At 42.8% G+C, this 22,232-nt stretch overlaps 1 protein-coding gene across 5 annotated transcripts in view; it reads left to right on the top strand.

Moving 5' to 3' along the window:
- BRD3 (bromodomain containing 3) overlaps positions 1–22,232 on the top strand; it is an 89,300-nt gene that overhangs the window by 23,018 nt on the left and 44,050 nt on the right. For all 5 annotated transcript variants that reach the window (XM_089685285.1, XM_089685283.1, XM_089685282.1 and 2 more), the window contains exons 2-6: positions 4,352–4,663; positions 5,088–5,225; positions 9,125–9,275; positions 13,429–13,581; positions 14,043–14,260. In XM_089685285.1, coding sequence (XP_089541411.1) covers positions 4,463–4,663; positions 5,088–5,225; positions 9,125–9,275; positions 13,429–13,581; positions 14,043–14,260 — 861 coding nt within the window. In that variant the 5' untranslated portion in view covers positions 4,352–4,462. The remainder of the gene's footprint in view (positions 1–4,351; positions 4,664–5,087; positions 5,226–9,124; positions 9,276–13,428; positions 13,582–14,042; positions 14,261–22,232) is intronic.

Here is a 22,232-nt window from a genome sequence, read left to right as displayed (position 1 = left end):
AATTTCAGTGTTTTTGGTTTAATTATATTATTGAATTAAATTTATTATTATTATATTATTTTGTATGATTATTTATTAAATTATAATTTATGATTTCGTGTTTCAAATTTTATCCTACCCGGGATGTTTACTAGATTCTTGTTCGTACAGATTTCAGTGAGTTATTCCTAAAAATTACAGCCTACAATAAACTACATATTTCCGTGCAAAAAATGGTACCGCTTTCAGCACAAAAAATCGGAAATAATCAGACCGCCGAGGATGTTAAAGGAAGGGGAGGGATAAAATAAAGGTTGCTGGAGTGAGTTTAGTTTTCCATGTGTCTATACACTCACTGGACACTTTATTAGGTACACCCGTTCAATTGCTTGGTAACACAAATTGCTAATCAGCCAGTCACATAGCAGTAACTCAGTGCATTTAGGCATCTAGATGAGGTGCAGAAAACTTGCTGAAGTTCAAACTGAGCATCAGAATGGGGAAGAAAAGTGACTTTGAATGTGGCATGGTTGTTGGTGCCAGACGGGCTGGTCTTAGTATTTAACAAACTGCTGTTCTGGGATTTTCACACGCAACTATCTCTAAGGCTTACAGAGAATGGTCCAAAAAAGAGAAAATATCCAGTAAAAATGCCTTGTCAGAGGAGAATGGGCAGACTGGTTGCTGTGACTTTCAGATGGTAGGATCAGAATTTGGTGTAAACGGCATGAAAGCATGGATCCATGCTGCCTTTTATCAATGGTTTAGGCTGCTGCTGGTAGTATAATGGTATGCGGTTATTTTCTTGGCACTAGCAAGGTGTACCTAATAAAGTGACCAGTGAGTGTATATTTAGGCTGTATCTATGCTATATACCACCAGCTTTGGGTGTACAGCTGGATAAATGGCTCTGTATCTGTACTATAAACCAGTGGTTCTGGATTTCTGGTTGAATAGTGGGTACTTTCTTTTGGCTGTATATGGGATATAAACCAGTGGTTATGGGAGGCGAATTGGATAAAAACTGTGTATATCCTATAACCTGGGAGATCTGGATGGATAGTTGGATGGTATTGCTCTATATTTAGGCTACATTTGAGCAGGAAACCAGCTTTTCTGGATAAACAGTCAGGTAATGGGTTTTTTGACTTGTCTGTAAACTTCTTTTTTTTTTTTTTTTTTTCTTCTGATCTTATGGTACAGGACACAAGCAGACTTAGAAACCACTGGAATGTCCCCAAACAGTACCAATGAGGGGAGGGTAACAGCATGAGCTGAGGCCTGAATGCTCACCCAGTGAAACAGTAAATATATGAACCAAAGACCTATTGACAGCCTAACAAATTTGCAACACAGAAGTTTGATGCTGAATAGATCAAACTGTACCAACGGATCTAGTGAAATGAGCCTTCATCCTAAAGGGAGCAACTGTGTCCTTTGCTGAGTAGGCCCAAACCACTCTGTGACAAATCCACTTAGTAATAGTGGAACGAGATGCAGGGAGCCCTCCTCGAGGTCCTTCTGGAAGCACAGAGAGGGGACCTACATCAAATTTCCAATTCCCTGAAGGTACCTGCCTTTAACTGTCATCTCTACCTGTGTCCTGTATTGTATGATCAAGAAAATCGTTACTCCATAGAATAAAAAGTAGCTTTGTCGCTTTCTGCTTAAACTTTAGAATCTGTAGATGGAAGTTGCATGGAGTCAGAAACCCACAGAGAACTTGGCATTCTGTTATGATATTCATCTGGCCATGATAAAATGTGATGGAAGTTTTTAATTGGGGGACTGCTTCTGGTTTATTTTTTTTCTTCTTGCAGACCAATCTAAAGTGATTGTTTGCAAATGATCTGATTACGGAGTAACAGATTCCTACATTCACGCTACATAGCGTTGTTGGCAACACCCATGTCTGCAAGAATACCCAAACAGTTGCTGCATCTGATTTGATGCAGTCATTGTTCAGCTGACAATTTTACACCCAGCTTCTTTGAAAAAAAAACTTGTGTTTACAGTGGTACCAACAGCTCCAATCTCAGCTGATTCAGAAGGAATCTGTCAAAACTTGTGTCCACCTCCTTAAAGCGGTATTAAACCCTAAGCCAAAAGTATATTATTGCAGCTTACCAATCCGTAAATGTGGTGGCTGCATTTGTTTTCTCTATTTAGGCTTTTTTCACCCCTCTATTTTCCTCTAGTGTTCAGGCCAGTAACATACCTCTTGTATTAGAGTGCCCCCACACTTGCACAGGGGTCATATTTGTACAGCAGTATTGTCAGTCTGGGGGGAGGGGAGATGCTGGATGGACTAGCAGATTTAGATACACTAACAAGTTGAAGCCAAACTCCAGCTCACACTTTATAAGCAGTTACATTTTGTTTCCTTTTTGGATAAAGATTTTACATACAAAATAAAAGCTGAATATTATAAGCACCCCTGCCAATGTTAAATGGTTTGTATCATCCCTGTAACTGATACATCTGCAAGAGAGCTTGTTCTGTTGAACAACAGAATTACTGGCCAGATCCCCAGATGAAAGTCTAAATAAGAAAACGAATGCGGTCATTGCATCTAAGAATTGGTAAGTTACAATATAAAAAATGTTTGGTTTTGGATTTAACACCACTGAGTCTGAAAGTTCATATCAACCATTGTTGAGATTTTCTGGGATATAGAAAATTGTCTGCCTTTGCAGCATATGATCCATGTAGGGAAAAGTTTGACTCGGCATAGATTTTGAGATTTATCAGATATTCTGCTTATCTACCCATTACATTTAAAGAACAATGAGATTGCCAGACTTCTAAATGTTTGATTTTTTTCTAAAATGAACCAGTAAATATTAATGACTCAGAGATCAAACGTTCATAAATGTTCATAAAATGATAATGGTAATATAGGATCCCAGCCGCAGCGATACTCAGATGTTTGTGCTTGGAAGATATAGTAAAATTGCGCACTCGCCAGATGCGCATTGAATATGCACATATAAATAAATCCACCAAAATCCACTTATGGGAGCGGGATATGCCATAATTTTTTTTTTTTTTTTTAGCTGTAAACAAAAAAAACCCCGATTTTTTTTTAATTTTGAGAAAAAAAAACTATTTTTGACTTTTTGCGATTGAACATATCCAGTAAAAAAATTAAACAAATCAAATTTAAGACAAAATGTGTTCTGCTACATCTTTGCTAAAAAAAAAAAAAAAAAAAAAATCCCAATACATGTCAATTAATTGGCTTACGTGAAAGTTATAGCGTCTACAAATGGTGGTGTATTCTTTTTTTAAACTAGTAATGGCGTTGATCAGCGACTTATAGCTGGACTGCGGTGGGCATTATGACACTGGGGGGGAACTTGTCACTGAAATCCCCAGTGACACCAATACACAGTGATCAGTGCTAATAAAAAGCACTGAAACTGTACTAATGGCAATGGGCAGGAAAGGGTTAACACGTGGGGCGATCAAAGGGTTAACTGTTTGCTGTGTGTGTTTTACTATGAGGCTTTGTGTGTGTGCTTTCCACTGTAAGCACACTGCTCTGTATGGCTCTGCTATGCAGATCCATGCAAAGCAGAGTGCATGAGCTGATGGGAGAGATATGTATTGTTTACAGCTCTTTCCCCCATCGGTAATACTCGCCAATCACAGGCTGGGACCCGGTGATCGACAGCCCAGGCTGTGAATGGCTGAGCGTGTAGGGCTCGCGTGCGCCCCCAACCCAGAAATGCAGAAGTGTGTGTGTGTGATTTTGCGCACTCCTGACTGCCTCCCTGTAGCAGTATTTCTACTACAGAGCGGCGGGAAAACGGTTAATGATCGTAGAAGACTGATAGTATGTTGTATAATGACTTTTACTCAATACATTTATAATGATCAAATACTGATTCTGTTTGCATCCTTTTTTCTTTCATCAAGTTTTCTCTTTAATACAATGTTGTATTTATGGTTTAATAATAAAAACCTGGTGCCTGAGCCATCTAATCCTAGTGCTGAACATTGTTTCTTGCGTTTCACAGTTGATTTAAGTTTTGAAGAACTCCCTAGTCTGTAAAAAACCATCAGGATTTGTGTTACTGTATAGCTGTTTTATGTTGAAAGTTATCTTGGGCTGTTGTCAGTACCCTCCAGTGATGTCACTGTGCAGGAACATGACTTTTTTTTTTTTTTCACAATCTCTATTCCCCTCCCCTTCCTCTGTTTTGTAATACATTTGGAAGAGATTTAGGAGCTATTTAAAAGTTAGTTTAAATTAGTTTAGATAAACAAAGGGAGACCAAGGCAGAAGCAGAGCTAGTTTAGCCTAATCAATGAGTTCCCAAACTGTTTACTCAGGTTTTCTGATCATATTTTTTATTTTTACATCTAGGTTCTATGGTGGGACCCTTGAAATGGGATGTCATTCCCTTCCGGGGGCCATAAAGGAAGAGAGTGCTCTGCAGAGTTGCTGTGAAGGGAAATAACCCAGTGACAGGCAATCATGTCTGCGGCCACAGCCACCGCCCAGGCTCCTCAGGGGCCGGTAAATCCGCCCCCTCCAGAAGTCACAAACTCCAACAAGCCAGGTCGTAAGACCAATCAGCTCCAGTACATGCAGAATGTGGTGGTGAAGACACTTTGGAAGCACCAGTTTGCCTGGCCATTCTACCAGCCAGTAGACTGTATCAAGCTCAACCTACCTGTAAGTCACCTCCTGGCTTTTGTGTTGCAGGGATGTTACTGTTCCAAAATACTCTTTATTGTGGGGGGTGGTGATATTGGTTGCTTTTTGAGCCACCTCGGCATTAATTTGCAGGTGCTACAATTAGATTTATTCCAGTGTAATCTGGCAGCACATCATACCGGAGCATTGAAAGATTACATGCTTAAAGCCGCTACCTTCAGCATCATCGTAGTGCATGTTTGATGCTTCTCAGAAGCACTTTGCTGTGCATGAGAATGCTAAGCTCTGTGGGCCTGTCAAAAAGTGCTGGAAATATTTGCATGTTTGCAAGGCAACAGAGCGTACATTTGCTACACTCTAAGCTTGTTTTTTCTTACACATTGTAAAAAGCACCCAACCACCACAAAGCAAATTCTGAACCACCCATTATATTTACTTACAGGACTATCACAAAATAATCAAGAATCCAATGGATATGGGGACAATAAAAAAGAGACTTGAAAATAACTATTATTGGAGTGCTAATGAATGCATGCAGGATTTTAATACCATGTTTACAAACTGTTACATCTACAACAAGGTGAGTGTCCATGTCCACCTGCTCATGGTAGTCTATAGAAATAATTGCACAGGACCAGATGGTAATATATTCACAAGGGGCTGTGGGCAATTGGGCTTTAAAGCTTAAACCTTTAGAATGTTACTGTAATGCAGTCAAGTTGCATATGCAGTAAAATAAAAATGCTGTTTTTAAAAACATTGCAGCAAGTACTTTGGGGAGTCTGAATGCTGCTCTCACACGGGGTGGTGGGTGTGCTGGGCCACTTGGTGACTTATGCAGGCCATAGACGGTTTGTTTATCGGCCAATTTTTCATCCAAAAGAATAATTGGCTGATTTTCGCACTGTAGTGGGGTAATGGCATCGGCCGATTTTCGCGGTTCCTCATTTCGTTTATCGGTCATGCTGGAAAATTCATGAAAATGACAGATTTTCGAAAATCATGGCAACATCAGTTTACAGAACGAACGATGTTTTGTTTTTTGGATGAAAAATCGGCCGATAAAAGAACCGTCTATGGCCTGCATTAGTGTTACTAAACCCAGGACCCTGCATTCACTATATCTGGTCTCCCACAGTACACAGAACATGGAAATGCAATTATTTTAGTAAATATAAACCGCTAAATGCCTTTTCTCATCAGCAGATAGAGCAGTCTTGTGACTTCTATCAGTGTCCAGCTAAGCACTAGTTAAAGCTTGTAGGAGGAGTTTTCTCTAGGACAGGGGTAGGCAACCTGCGGCTCTCTAGCTGTTGTGGAACTACATTTCCCATGAAGCATTGCAACATTACAAAACTGACCGTTACAGCTATGGCTTGCAGAGGCATGATGGAACTTGTAGTCCTACAACAGCTGGAGAGCTGCAGGTTGCCTTCCCCTGCCCTAGGAGGAAGCAGAACCCCTGACCTGTGTCTGGGCAGTGCTGATTGGCCCTGTGCTGATCACTTGCACTTTTCCAAGGAAAAAAAACCTCTAGCAATACACACCAAACTTAGCATGTGCAGTGTCTTCACACAATATGTCTTATCAGGAGATGAGGGGGACACTGGAAGAAGGGAAAGATCAGAGACGTCAGTATCAAACATCTTGTTTTTACACAATGCAGAGGATTAACCCCTTAGGTTCCACAGTGAGTATAACAAGCATGCTTTACTTCATATACAGGCTGATTTTACTGTTGTGGGTTTAGTAATACTTTAAGCCCCACTTGTGTGTAGGAGCAGCAGTCTAGTTCTCCGATGTGTTGCCAGCTGGGTATGTTAGGTCTTACACCAGGGGTCCCCAAACTACGGCCCGCGGGCCACATGCGGCCCGCCGTGGCCATTTATCCGGCCTGCCGGCAGGGTCGTGTTTTCCGCGAAGAAAGGACACGAACTGCAGGGGTGGGCAGGGGGCTGCTATACTTTACCTGGCTCCAGTCCCACGACGATCCAGTCCAGGAAGCGCTGCTCCTTAACTCCGGCCACTCCCTCACTCCTGCCGCTCTGCTCCGCCTCCTCACCGGTGATTGGGCACCAGAACTGTAGCTCAGGAAAGGCACACAGGCGGCCAATCACCTGCGAAGAGGCGGAGCCAAGCGGCCCCGCGAACATTGAGTGAGGGAGAGGCCGGAGTGAAGGACAGCTGACAGGTAAGTGTGCCATGCTGATGGTGCTGCTGCAACCAGGTATGCTGGCTGTAGCAGCACCATGCTGGAACAGGGGTCAGCAAGTTAAGTGTCATTGGTATCAGTGGGGAGGAATAGTGCCCCATCATTGGTGTCACTGATACTAATGATGGGGCACGATTCCTCCCCCCCACTGACACCAACGTTGGGGCACGATTCCTCCCCCCCACTGACACCAACGATGGGGCACGATTCCTCCCCCCCACTGACACCAACGATGGGGCACGATTCCTCCCCCCCACTGACACCAACGATGGGGCACGATTCCTCCCCCCCACTGACACCAACGATGGGGCACGATTCCTCCCCCCCACTGACACCAACGATGGGGCACGATTCCTCCCCCCCACTGACACCAACGATGGGGCACGATTCCTCCCCCCCACTGACACCAACGATGGGGCACGATTCCTCCCCCCCACTGACACCAACGATGGGGCACGATTCCTCCCCCCCCACTGACACCAACGATGGGGCACGATTCCTCCCCCCCACTGACACCAACGATGGGGCACGATTCCTCCCCCCCACTGACACCAACGATGGGGCACGATTCCTCCCCCCCACTGACACCAACGATGGGGCACGATTCCTCCCCCCCACTGACACCAACGATGGGGCACGATTCCTCCCCCCCACTGACACCAACGATGGGGCACGATTCCTCCCCCCCACTGACACCAACGATGGGGCACGATTCCTCCCCCCCACTGACACCAACGATGGGGCACGATTCCTCCCCCCCACTGACACCAACGATGGGGCACGATTCCTCCCCCCCACTGACACCAACGATGGGGCACGATTCCTCCCCCCCACTGACACCAACGATGGGGCACGATTCCTCCCCCCCACTGACACCAACGATGGGGCACGATTCCTCCCCCCCACTGACACCAACGATGGGGCACGATTCCTCCCCCCCACTGACACCAGCGATGGGGCACGATTCCTCCCCCCCACTGCCACCAGCGATGGGGCACGATTCCTGCCCCCCCACTGCCACCAACGATAGGGCACGATTCCCCCCCCCCCCCCCACTGCCACCAGCGATGGGGCACGATTTCGCTCCACAAGACACACTTGGGGGGAATTGTCTGTGCGTCTTATGGAGCGGCCGGCCCAGTATACCCGCCGCCGTTGTATGTCCACAGTCTCTGGTCATCTCCTGTACTGTGTCCGCATTTGTTCATAGTTTTTTTTTTTTTTTTTTTTTTAATTTTTAAACTATAGAATCTCAATATTGTGACTAGCATTAATCCCACATTTGTCAGCTGAAAAAACAAATATATTAGAGCTTGTTGTTTACTGTCATAGAGCCTCACTGCATTACAGTAATAAATATAGAGGGTTGAATACTTTTTTTTTTTTTTTCCAAATCCCAGTTCCAATTTCAGCTCCTTCGAAAAGTTTTCATTCCGTAAACCCTGCAGGTAACAGAATAGTGGATTTCACCGCAGAACTTACCCTTTCCTCACTAACCTCTTTGTTTGGTGTCCAGGCAATCATGGACACACTCAGTGTAGTCCTGACTACAGGTCATGTTGTTATCATACAGTGTGCATTCAGTGTGGACATTTCTGTTAGTGCTGTCATATATACTGTCTATAGCCACTCACATTACTTCACCATGCTCCCAATTCTTTGGATTTTGCAGGCCTGGGAGGGAAGGGGTTATTCTAGTCAGAATTTTTCTTTGCATCCTGGAGTTGAGCCTTAAGTTTTTGAATTGAGTGGAGAGGGGTTAGAACCTCCTTATTATTGGTTAGATTTACTCTGATTTTAGGCCCGTGACCACAGTGGAAATGAGTTGGAACCCCCCCCCCCTAAAAGGGGCACACTGCAATAAAGACCAGCCAGGTTCTAACCCATCCACAGTCTACCCAACGCAGCAAAAAAAATCTGTCCACTTTTTTAAGCACCTTTCAAACCGGAGTCAATTCTGTGTGATATAGAAAAGCTTCTAGAAATTCACTAAACTTTTTCTGTTTTTAGCTTCACTATTTACATTAAACACCAAATAATTTACAAATTTAAGTTCAAGGTTACAGCATATACTGAGCTCAAAAACCTCCATGTGACCGTTTTATGAAGGAAAATTGTGTTGGCAATAGCAGTCATTCACATTGTAGCTGTTATACAGCTAGCACCTATAAAGAAGAGATATGGTTACTATGGGTTACACCAGCATCGCTTAATGAGGATCTCTGTTACAGATTGATAATTGGATATAACCGTCTGATCTTTCTCAGTCCACAGACGACATCGTGTTAATGGCCCAAGCCTTGGAGAAGATATTCCTGCAAAAAGTGGCACAGATGCCCCAGGAGGAGGTGGAATTATTGCCCCCAGCTCCAAAAGGCAAAGGGAAGAAGCCAACACCACCAACAGCACAAACGCCAGGTAATTTCCCCATAGAAGCAAAACCATAGGACCTTGCCATCAATTGGTGATCTTGCCTATTACCTAGCTTCCTGCACCTGCTGAGATCCATCTAGGAAAAAGGCATGTGTCTTATTGAAAAGCTAATTTCACCTTTTTTCCAGAAAATATTTTATGCTGTCAAGGGGCCTCAGTAGGTAGTAAACATCTGTGCAGCTTTGCAACATTTTTAATTTTTATGGTTTTATCTGTAGGTTCCCCTCAGAAGCCTGGGTAATAAACGCTGATGTTCTGACTTGTTAGGACATGAAAACCGTTGGTTTTCAAGTCTGCACTACTAGAAGTATGCATCCATCGCTTTTCATGTCTAGCAACAAGTCAGGACTTGGGGGTTTCTAACTAGAAGTTTATTAGCCAGGCTACTGAGGGGACCTAAATAGCCTACAGATAACACAATAAAATTATAATTTTACAAAAGCTGCAGAGATTAATATCTAATTTTAATATCTACTAGGGTCCCTTGACTGCATAGGATATTTTCTGGAAAAGGTGAACTTAGCCTTTAGGCCTCATTCACACCAGTGTGAAGAGATGTCCATTTTTTTTTTTTGCTCGTGTTCTGCAAGGGCTCAACGAAATGAACTGTTCTATGTGTCCTGTTCACACCACAACACTAGTATCACGTGCAGATACTTTTCTGTGCAGGTATCTGCAACGTTTATAAAACTCCATTGAAGCACACTTAAAAACTGATGTTAACTGATGTCCCTGCAAGTGAAATCTGCAGGTCATTTTCCATCAGTTTTTCTGCATGTATAGTGTGAACAAGGCCTTAAGGATGTAATGTGACTGAACTGTTGGCCAACGTTTTAAATTTGATAGAATGTTTCATGTCTATGCAACAGGTGTTCTCTGTGTTCTCACAATTTATTATGATGATTTTAAACGAAATTTAAACCACCATAATGAATTGTTTACTAGACAGCCACTAGCAGCGCTAGTACATTGTTAAAACAAATGGGAAGTCAAGGCTTTACAGCATCTGCTTCTATGTGTTCTGATGGTTTCTGTTTGACGCTGGCAATCTCTTGTCCAGAATTTGCAGGATCTGTATTGTCGTTTCCGCATCATCCAGCACCCAAAATTACTAGCATGAAAAAAAAGTCTTACAACTTTAAATTGGAACTAAAGCTCAGCAAACATTTACGGCCCCCGATCCGTGCCATGACGATGTGACTCCTTTGCACATTTATGGGAGTGACATCATCGCGGTCTGGCCTATCTCAAGGCCGAAGGCACAGGACCCGGGAGGTAGACCGGAGGCTCTCCAGATCGATCCCACCGCGGCGCTGGAAAGCACCGTTTGACAGGCAAGTCTACCATAATGTACTAATATGCCATGCATACTAGCACATTATGGCATAACCCACCTGGAGGTCTCATAAATAAAAATTTCACAGCGGAGTTTACTACCGCTTTAACTAAAAGTCCAATGGCATCTATTATTTTTCTGGTGCAGGTTTAGCCAAAGAAGTACATGACTGGTTACAGTGGGTAATGCATTCTCTTCTTTATGTTCTATAATGTTCATCACTACTTTTGAGTTTGGTATTCTCTGGATTAATCAATGTTTTGTTAAATGGACACTATTATGTAATATGTGACATTTATTTACAAATGAGATCAGGGAAATTTTTTTTTTTTTTTTTTTTTTTGCTAACTTGTGTATAAATTAACCTATATTCACACACATACTGTATATTGTAATTATCTGCACTCCCACAAGCAAGTTCCCTCTAGTGGTGGTCACCTAATGCCAAGGCACTAGTCTGGTGCTTTCAGCTAAAGGGGAGGATTGTTGTTTAGGCAGAACCTTAGATTAGTCGATTCTGTCGACATGTCTGCCCTGTCCCCTTTGGTTCAGATCAAATGGCTGATGCTTTGGCATTTTTGTCACATGGTAGAGACTTGATACAATATAGGCCACCTAAAGAGTAACTTCACTTTTGCTGAGAACAAAACAAGTATGGCTGTTCCAAACAAAAAATTAAGTGCAGCACTCACCAGTGTTGCAAAACTAATATATATTCAGTAAACATAATCCCCTTACTGAAAACCATACATCAGTGCCACCATGTCACAATAAAAATCATAATAGTCCTATTTTCAAAATTAAACCGTACTGTCCATTTATAAGCTGTGACCCAAAAGTATGCAATGTGCATGTCCAACTATACTTGGTTGAGTGCCAACCACCTTATATCCCTAATTCTATGATGGCATTCTAAAAATAACTACCCAATGTGGAATTCTGACACCTTTTTCTTTTTTTGTCCTGGACTGTTAGGGGTTTAACGTTTTTAAAAGGGATCTATAGTTACAGCATACGCTTTCATTTTATAACATCAGCATTGCAGTGTCAGTACACGTGATCGTTTTTTTTGGCAGTCTGGCTTACCTGAACAATCTTCTTTCTTGTTGTGATTGCTGCATCTCTTTACACAAATTCCTGGACTCTCTGCATGCTTTGCTGCTTTTCCACTGCTTATTCCTTTGGTTTACATTTGATTTCTAAGTAGTACATATTGCATGGTACCTTGCTGCTTCTGCTTGCAAGCATTGATTCTGTCTCCTGAAACTCCACCTCTCAGCAGCTTATAGTTCAGAATGCAGGTTGACACAGCAGCACCTACTCAAAGGCCATAGTAAATACATGTCAGTTCAAGAAAGTAAATGTGTGGGGATCTGCATGAAGTAAGTTTTAAAGTGTTACTAAACCCACAACAGTAAAATCAGTCTGTATATGCAGTAAAGCATGCTTGTTATACTCACTGTGGAACCTAAGGGGTTAATCCTCTGCACTGTGTAAAAAGGCTGTTTGATCCTGTCTTCTCTGATCCTCCCCCTCTTCTACTGCCCCCAGTCCATCTGCTGATAGAACAGAGCCTTGGGGGCAAGCTGCACATACTCAGTTTGGTGTGTATTGCTAGAGAGTTTTTTTTGTGTTTTTTTTTTTCCCTTGGGAGAGGAGTGCATGTGATCACCAGAGGGCCAATCAGCACTGTCCAGACAGATGGTCAGGGGTTTTGCAGCCACATAGGACAATCGGGAGAATGAAAACTCCTCCTACAAGCTTTAACCAGTGCTCTGTTGGACACTGATAGAAGTTGCAAGACTGCTATATACTGCTGATGAGAAAAGGTATTTAACAGTTTATATTTAATAAAATAATTTCTATATACTGTGGGAAACTGTATATAGTGATTGCAGGGTCCTGGGTTTAGTAACACTTTGTTTTCTAACTTCAAGATGTCCAAAATGATAGGAATAGGTTAAATAGAAATGAAATACAATGCAGAAATGAATGAGATTTTACATTTTGACCAAATATACCCTTTAAGTTCAAATGTGATCAATTTTATTTTCTTGCCCTTTTCATGTATAGTTATGTAAGGCAGGCATTGCAAATTGTGCTTTTAAAGTCAACTAGATATACATCTTGCACATCTAAATGTCCTGAACTCCTTTCACACTAAGCTATAACAGGTAATTTGTGTGTTGTCTTGAGTGAATGAAGAAATGATTGGTCGTGGCAGTTTATGGTCACATCACTCCTACGTCTGATCTCCTAGTCACCAGTGTTATCTAGGCATTAATCACCTAATAGCCCTATTCTAAGTAACTTGTAGAAGTGTCTGTCTCAGAGAACCTTATTAAATAGAAGCAAAGGCAAAACCTTTAATTTTTTTTTCCTTTTAAAACTAAGGGAGGGTTATAACCTCTGTCTCCCATTTGGGAGATTTCTCTTCACTTCCTGTTTTGGCTATGGGACAGGAAGTGAAGGTACATGCTTCCAAAATTAGGGAATAACTTGTTTTCACTAGAACTGATATTGACATTGGAAAATTTCCCCTATATTCCTCTTCTGGTGTCAACCCAAAGTTTGTGATTTTTTTTTTTTTTTTTTTTTTTTCCCCTTTCACGGTGATAATGCTGAACTGGTGAAAAAAGATGGAATAAAAATCTGACAGGGCCTCAAATCCTTCTCCACTCTCTCAAAAACTAAAAAAATACATTTGTATTGTGGTTTGTGGGGTTTTTTTTTTTATGTGCCATTCAGTGACAGCCTGTGTCCCTTTTTAACATGATCACTTTTTTTTTTTTTTTCCTTCAGTAATCACAGAACCAGAAAAACCTGTTGAGAAAAAACCTCCATCTCCCAAACCAGTCGTAGTGGAGCGCAGCTCTCCCAAACCTACTGTGGTGGAGCGCAGTTCCGGAAGACGAGCAGATCCACCAGTGGAAAGGCGACGGGAACGTTACAAAGGTCACCTAACCAGTTAATTCTGAATGCAATCAGTTTTGTGCAATAATATGGAGGAAGACACTTGTTTAATGGCATAATTTCTGTGGAAAAAAAACCCCTAAAATATAGAACAAAGAAATAACAACATTGTATGGAAGACTTTATAACAACAATCGCAGAACCTGCATGATTATTCCCAAATGATAATTGATATATACAGGATGCCAGATGTATTTGTAAAGTAACTTCTTACACTGTTTATCATGTTTTAAATATCTTTCTCTAATGGTTTGTTTATTTTGTGTAAATCTAAATCTACATTTCATTAATGTTATTGATTCCTCTGCATACATTATTCCACAAACTTGTGAAGAAGCTGAGAGTAGTTGGCACAAACTGTAATTATTTACTTGGTAGAAGTGTCATTACTGTTTACAAAATGTTTGTACAAAAGAATGACATTTTAAATATTTTATTTATAGCTGCTGCGCAAGCCTCCTCAGTCTCCACCGTGAGCCCAACAGTTCAGCTAACAAATATTGCCCCTGTAGTTTCTCAGACTCCAGTGATCGCTGCCACTCCTGTGCCAACTATAACGGCTAATGTCAACCCTCCAGCTGCCACTACAGCACCACAGCCTTCTGCAGCCGCTCCTGTTCCAGTAGCATCAGTAGTCCCACCAGCAGCCCCTGTTGTTAAGGTAATATAAAAATAGAAATGACTAAATTGTGATTGCTGCTTTTGTCCAGTACTGGCTTCTTATGCCCCAGAATCCTGTATCCTTAGACACAGATCCTCTTCATGATTTGAAGTTTGTTCCTTTCTGATTTTTTCCGCATCTTTCAGCTGTGGTTTTCTCTGCTTGATCTGGAGCCACTATAGCTATTCCCATTAGTTTTATTGGACTATAGATTGGGTTGTTTCCTTAAGTCTGAGTTCACACACAATTGTTTTGCTTATGAACGTTGCGTTTTTTTTTTTTTTTGTTTTTTTTTTGTTTGCTTTCTGAATTCTCATTGTTGAGGAGAGCCAGCCTGTCAACAAACAAGACAACAGTTTTACCAGGGCTGCACTGTATTCAGCAGCCTCCAGTACTGGTTTTAGGTCAGAGGTACTTATGCCACAGGTTAAGACTGAATTCCAAAAATATGTGCACCTCCCTTGACATTGTATATATGCATGCTGTTATCAACAGGACAGATGTTGTGGGTCGTTGGATAGCAGGATCCTTGATGACAATCTGAAATCAGCACGCACTACAATTATAAAGAGGTGACACAGCTGCCAGTAGTTGGGGGTGCTGCCTTGAAATCAAGAATGCTGTTTATAGTCAGGCTTAACCTATCGGATTACGATAAAGTGTATGTTTTTAGTCAACTTTGTTTTATATGTAGTTTTGAATAGTAGGTGTTGATGAGAGGGTACACGAAGATGCAACTGGAGGTTATAGGAAATCTCCCAGCATGAGGGAATTCGCCTCTTAGAGCAGTGTCCTGGAAAAAAAAAGTGTCCCCATTGGAACATTTTATCTTTACACTTGTTTCCAAAGTCTAAAATTTAAATTTTTTCCTCACTTTTCTTCCTTGGTGACAGTAGTCAGCAGAACAAATAAAGGGGTGAATATCAGGACACAGACTGCAATAAATATTTGGCAGCGAGTCTAACCTCTAACCACTCTGAGAAAGGTAGAGTACAACCAGTATTAAAAACAAAAAATTAAAGATTTTGCCCAGAGATCTACTTTAAAGAGTTATGTAGTCACAGCATTCGTTTTCAATTTATGACATCAGCGTTGTAATAATACACACAATAGTTATTTTTGACAAGTCAATATAAGCTTCCTTGAAAAATCCTCTTTCATGTTGTGACTGCTGCCTGTCTTCTGGCCATTTTTCAACTTCAAGGATTTCCTGCATATTGTGCAGCTTGTCCTCTGCTCTTTCCTTAGGTATACTTTCCATTTCTAAGGACTACATATCCCTTGGTACCTTGCTGTGGCAGTTTGTCACTTTTTAAATTGTGCAGCTGTGTGTGTCTCCACAGCACAGCCACCTAATTCATTCAGATATGACTGTGGAAGAGGGCCTGGTTATCGGTGGAACACAAGTGCGATGATTACCGCACTTGTAGTCCACTTTCTACAGCTATGTATCCAAAGGTCCGTACTTTGGTAGGAACATAGAGCTGGAGGAAAAGTCTGCAGGAGCCTGTGCATTGCACCCATGATCATCTGATTTCAGTTGCAATGCTTTGCAGGCTTGTATGCAAAAAGAAAAAAAAATTGCACATTTTGTTTTCTGTATCATACATTACGGGACAGAGCAGGTTATTCATGACTATGCGGGTTTTCTGCCACCTATAGGTGAATGGACACTGGCAGATCAGTCAAACAGGAAGTCCTCATCTATGTATAACCACTCCTACACAGGAAGTACTTCCTTTTTTTTTTTTTTTTTGCCATTGTTTGTAAGGTGGATGGTGTCTGATGTGCTCTGGGAGCATACTTTGAGGTCTGGAACAGTTCTGCTAAGAATTAAGTACTTAAGTCGAATGCATTTGAAAAGCCTTTAGCCACAATGGATGGTACCCAAGCCTCTTTGGATAGGAGAGAAGAATCCTCCAGGTTCGCTGGTATTGCAGCCTTACGGTGCTGGACCCTATTTACTGGTACCCTAGGCAGTGTTTGTTCTGACCAAGTTGCTTTCCAGCAGGGTGCTATACAAGTCCAAGGGGGTGGATCCTAGATGTAAGGGGGACCGAGTCCTTGAAGGTCTTTTATGACCGAGCCCGCCGTGATGGGTGAAGGTTGGACTCCTATTATGATTCAGAGTCCTGCGGTGGGAATGTTAAATTTGTATTTGCAGTGTTTCTTTGAAAATCTGACTGTTCATTCACTCGGTGGCCACTGGGTGTGCTGTTTGGTCTGGCCAGGCCATGCTCTGTATCTCTGAAGGAGTATTGAGCTGCAGTTTTTCATCCATCCTCTAGGGGACACGGGGCAGCTCTCGATAATCTGCTCTTGTGCAGTAGAGGCAGGATGTAGAGGGATGGCCATTTTGGCTTATGTTTGAAGTCATGGGTGGGCTGATGGATTAGTGAGGCTCCTGAGAGATGGCAGGGACGCAGAGCAGTCTGTGGCTGAATGACGATGCGTGAGTATTACCTTTGTGGGAGCTGCATGACCAGACAGCAGATGATTATACATTGCATTAGCCTATATAATCCCTGGGGCCTTCTACAACTGTTTCTGATACACCAAACGAAACGAAATGAAAATGGCTTTGGACCTGCATTCCTGTATTACTGCATAGTTAGGTGGCAATATAGTTGCTACGTTATTGACTTAAAAGGTCCCAGAAGGGGGAGGTAGCTGAGAGGCAGGTGTACCGCCCTCAGGTCCAGTAGACTCGGTGGAATAATATGGCAGTGTTCACATTTCAAAATAGCCCAGTTGTATCAGGTGTATCTGGGCCACTGACCTAACCTAACTGAGTTTAAGTATTGCAGCTTTTCCTGGTGCTTGGAATTGCAATGGACCGCGGCCGCATCACCCTGAATGTGCCTCATCTAGTCTGAACTTGGAAGCTAAGTAGGGTCAGTCCTGGTTAGTACTTGGAGGGAAGACTACCTGGGAATACCAGGTGCTGTAAGCTTTTCCTCTCCAGGGTAACTCGGGCTGAATGCAAGGGTAGTCTGAGGTGATTCTAGACACTCTTTAGGTTTACAAGCGAGGATGCGAGCTCTGTTATAGATCTCAAGGCACTAGATGTAAGTCTAGACTTCCTTCTGTTTCAGATGGGATTGGTCTGATCAGTTGTGGCCTATCTGCAAGAGATAAATTTCGGGTGTCCGTGGTCCACAATGAAGCATATTTTTGTGTGCCAATTTTTTCAGGCTCATCAAGGGTTTCTGCAATTTGCAGCAAACAAACACAATTTTTTGTTTTGGGGCACTGCCTTTTACAAAGCTCCTAGCCCTGGTACTGGGCTTGTTGAGGACACAAGGGGCTGTCAATCTCAGGATACCGCAATGATCCTTTGCTCAGAAGCAGTCGGTTCCAAGTTTAAAGCAAAATATCAGATGCAAAAGGTATCGGTCAATATGTCTCTGCATGAGGAAATGGTATTTACGTTGAAGTGGTTTCCTACGTGCTGTTCCACTCCAGGTCTTTTGTAGATGAACATGCGGTCTGTCTGGATCATGAAGGTCCAAGCATTGGATTGCTGATAGGCTTTGTCCCCGGGATATTGCACAGTCCGAATTTGTGTTTGGCTTTTCAGAATCTAGAGAAGGGGTAATTTTCCTTCCAGTGATATGGAAGATGGTAACCACCGAAGCCAGTCTCTCCAGTTGGGGGGGCTAGTTTGAAGATGGCTACAGTTCAGGGGACTTGGTCACCACAGGAGAGAATACTGCCTCTCAAAATCTTGCTCTGGATTATTGGATGAACCAGTTGCAGATGTTTGTGGTCAGGGTTCAGTCCGACAATGCCACAGCAGTGGTGTATATCAACCACCAGTCGTGCGGTTCAGTAAATGTGAATCACATTCTGTCTGGGGCAGGACAGAATGTGCCATCTGTCGGCAATACATATTCCAGGTATAGAAAACTGGCAGGTTTTTTTTTTTTTTTTTATCCCCCAGAGATCAGCAGCTGATACCAGGAGAGTGGTCCCTGCATCCCGAGACGTTTTCTCAACAATCTGCCAGAGTTGGAACTCTGGATGTGGATCTACTGACTTCCTGGTTCTACAACAAGTTAGGTTGTGTCCAGGATGAGACTCCCACTGGCAATAGAGGTAGATGCACTGGTAACACCTTATGGACCAGCTCCCCCTAATTAATGCCTTCCCCCGATTCAACTATTAACTGTAGTAGCCTGGCCTAGCCCAGGAGGACTTGGTACACCGACATAGTATATAGTGCAGGAGATGCTTCTTGGATACTTCGTCCACCCAGACCTATAGTCTTGAGTCCAATAATGTATCCTGCTTTACGATCGCTTGGATTGAAGGCTTGGCTATTGAAGCCCAGGTCTGAAAAGATCGGGGGGGGGGTTCTTGGGTCCTGTTTTCTCTGCACTGTTGAGCGCCAGGAAGCCAGGCTTCAAGGAGCTTCCATTACAGGACCTGGAAATCTTATTTGCCTGGCGTGAAGCCAGGAGTTGACACCTGCGGAAATGTGTTTTTGTCCTTGTGAAAGGTTTTTGTCCTTTTCAAATTGGGAGATGAAATGAAATTGACTGACTTTAAGGCAGAGTTCCACTCATTCTTGAGTTTATTAAAAGTCAACAGCTAAAAGAACTGTAGCTGCTAACTTTTAATAAACTCACATTCGCCTGTCCCAGGGTCCATCTACGTGCTCACCTGCACCGTCCCTTCTCTCCCCAGTGCCGGCATCTCCACTGTGGGCACCAGGCTGTGACTGCTTGCAGCTTCACAGGCGGGTTCCCACTGCGCATGCAAAAAACAAAGTGCCAAATATGACAGTGGAGGGGGGAAGGAGGCAAACAAGCGAAGCTTCCACTTTTCAGTGGAACTCTGCATTAAGTACCATTTTTAAGGGTCGGGTTTTGGCTCTATCCATTTTTTCCCCAGAGACTGTTTCTCACTCCTTGATTCGTACTTTGTGCAGGGTGTAACGTAGACGGTCCCATCTCTCAGGCCACCTTTGTTTCCTTGGGACTTGAACTTGGTCTCCACTGACCTTGCAGAAGCCACCTTTTGAACTAATTAGAGAAGCATAATCTTTTGACTCGGAAGTTGGCTTCTTTGATTACTATCACTTCAGTAGGAAGAGTGTCAGAGCTGGTGGCTCTTTTATGTAAGGAGCCGATCCTGGTCTTACACCATAAGGTGATGTTACATCCTCATCCATCTTCTTGCCTAGAGTGGTTTCTAGTTTTCACTTAAATCAGGACAGTGTCTTGCCTTTTCTTAGTCCACAGTCTGCAGGGGAAAGATTGTTGTATACTCTGAATGTAGTTTGGGTGGTCAGTTGTTACTTGAGTTTGGTGGTACAAGTCAGGAATCTTGGTTTTGCTGCCAGAAGGGCTCATTAAGGACAGGCGGTATCCAGATCAACTATTTCTCATTTGCATCTGCCAGTTAGTCCTTCAAATTTGAATTATAAGGTCTCACCTTTTTGGGTGAGAGTTCACTTTACCAAGAGATTGGGGGCATCTTGGGCTATCTTCCATCAGACATCAATGGCTCAGGTTTGCAAGGCTGCTACGTGGTGTTTGGTTCATACATTCACAAGGTTTTACCAGGTGGATGTCGGAGCCGTGGAAGATTGTGCCTTTGGCCGCAGCTTGTCTCCTACGGCTGAGTAGGACCTTTGGGATTGATGGTGGTGGCTGTTATTGTGTCACCAACTTCAGTTTTTTGTATTGCTTTAGGGCAGGGCTCAAAATTTCAAGTCCTGAGCTACTAGCCAGGCCTGAAAAGTTATTCTACACCAGTTGTCCCACCCAACCTCTACCCTGCCCCACCCCTAATACCGCTCCTAAACACATCCTCGAAAATTCTCATGAAATAACATTGTTAAATGTTTTATGCAGAATAAAGTTACAAAAATAAATATTAACAACAACGTTAACAATATTAACACAAAGCAATGTAAACCTCTCCTCCATCCCATATCCTCCTCCTTCTCCAGTCCCATCTCGACATTCCATGTTGTCCTGTAGTCCCATCTGATCAGAGACTGTGCATGTCCTACAGGAGGTGTCCAGAGACTGTGCATGTCCTACAGGAGGTGTCCAGAGACTGTGCATGTCCTACAGGAGGTGTCCAGAGACTGTGCATGTCCTACAGGAGGTGTCCAGAGACTGTGCATGTCCTACAGGAGGTGTCCAGAGACTGTGCATGTCCTACAGGAGGTGTCCAGAGACTGTGCATGTCCTACAGGAGGTGTCCAGAGACTGTGCATGTCCTACAGGAGGTGTCCAGAGACTGTGCATGTCCTACAGGAGGTGTCCAGAGACTGTGCATGTCCTACAGGAGGTGTCCAGAGACTGCGCATGTCCTACAGGGGATGGCCAGAGGTTTTACACTATAGTGGGTTTTTTTGTCTTTACCCCAACCTGCATGCTTCAGATATAAAGGAGAAGAGGCAGTGTTGCTACGTGAGAGGGCGACTTGACCAAAGTCATGGGAGGAGTGAAGGAGCAGTGGAAACCCCTGGTTATTGAGCACAAGCTGGCCCAGGATTGGTGGGTCAGTGTATCCATTTGTTTTAGATACAACAATGAGCAACTGAGATGAAAGTGAGGGATAGAGTGGTTGATGGCGGGTACATCAAAGAGACAGCGCTGCATTCCACAGCCATGCTCTGATTGCTTCCTGCTGGTTGGGGAATACGGCAATTCCTCTGATGTACCCAGGAGGGGGCAGGGCTGGGAACTCCACTGATGATCTCATCCCGCCCGCCCCTGCTCTCTGGGACACACTTGTCCCCACTTTAGTTCCACTCGCCAAATGTGAGCAAGCTAGTGAAAATTTTGAGGGCTGAATTAGGGCATTCCACATAGTCATGAATAGTCTGCTCTGTATCCTGTGATGTACGATAAAGAAAATAGTTTTTTCTTTCTACATACTTACCTGTAAAATCCATTTCTTGGAGCACATCATGGGACACAGAGGTCCCTCCCCTAATTGTGGAATTTCATTGCTTGCTACAAAAACTGAAGTACTTCCTGTGTAGGAGGAGTTATATAGGGGAGGACTTCCTGTTTGATTGATCTGCCAGTGTCAATTCACCTATAGTTGGCATACAATCCACATAGTCATTCATGACTAGTCTTCTCTGTGTCATATCATGTACTCCCAAAAAATGGATTTTACAGGTAAGTATGTAGAAAGTCCAAATTTTTTTGCGTGTGTATGTATTTTTTTTGCCAAAAGCAGACTTTGAGGCTCCTGCACACAGGGCGTTTTAATAACCCTGATGACGTTAGCTGTGTAAAGTTACATTAAAAACGTGAGTTTTTCAGTGTTTTCGCATTAGCGTTTTGTTGCATTTTTTCATGTCTGTGTTTCTTAGTGGTTTTTAGCGTTCTTTTGCCAAAATGTTTTTTCTTTTGCTCAAAAAAAGTCCAGAAATAACGATTTGCCACATTTTTCAGCGTTGGAGTGGTTTTACAGCTAAAAACTCCTCTAGAAACCCATTAGTTCTGTTTTTTTTTTTTTTTTTTTTTCTTTTCCAGCCAAAAAACGCCGATTACAGTCTGCGTGCATGGCGTTTACATGCTGTTGAAAAAAATGCCAGAAGCCAAATACAGCAGCTGTAAAAACGTCTAGTGTGCATTAGGACTAAGTCTTGGTTGAGAAAAGGGGACAGTGATTTTTATTTGTATTGCTGAATACATTTTTGCTATTTTCTTGTACATTACAGAGGTAGCTGTACATTGTTGGCTGCTATTATTATTTGGGATGTTTGCTTTCTAGTTTGAGTAATATTTAAGTAGTATTTTATATTAAGGGCGAACTTCCATCTGGCATCAAGAACATTAACTCTTCATTGCAGTGTGAGGGGATTTTGTGTTGTAGTGTGCAGTCTTCCATGGAACAGTTGGGTATTGTGGTAAATAATGTTATGTATCAGGAATGTTGCAGTCACCATGTTCTAAGTGTAACTTACACATTAGAAATATTCCGTTTTTTTGACTCG

This window comes from Staurois parvus, unplaced genomic scaffold, assembly GCF_062004578.1.
Source record: "Staurois parvus isolate SC_StPar_1 unplaced genomic scaffold, SC_StPar_1.0 ptg000365l, whole genome shotgun sequence".
Taxonomy (NCBI): Eukaryota; Metazoa; Chordata; class Amphibia; order Anura; family Ranidae; genus Staurois; species Staurois parvus.
The sequence above is the reverse complement of the archived record's forward strand: the minus strand, read 5'-3'. Positions and strand labels throughout refer to the sequence as shown.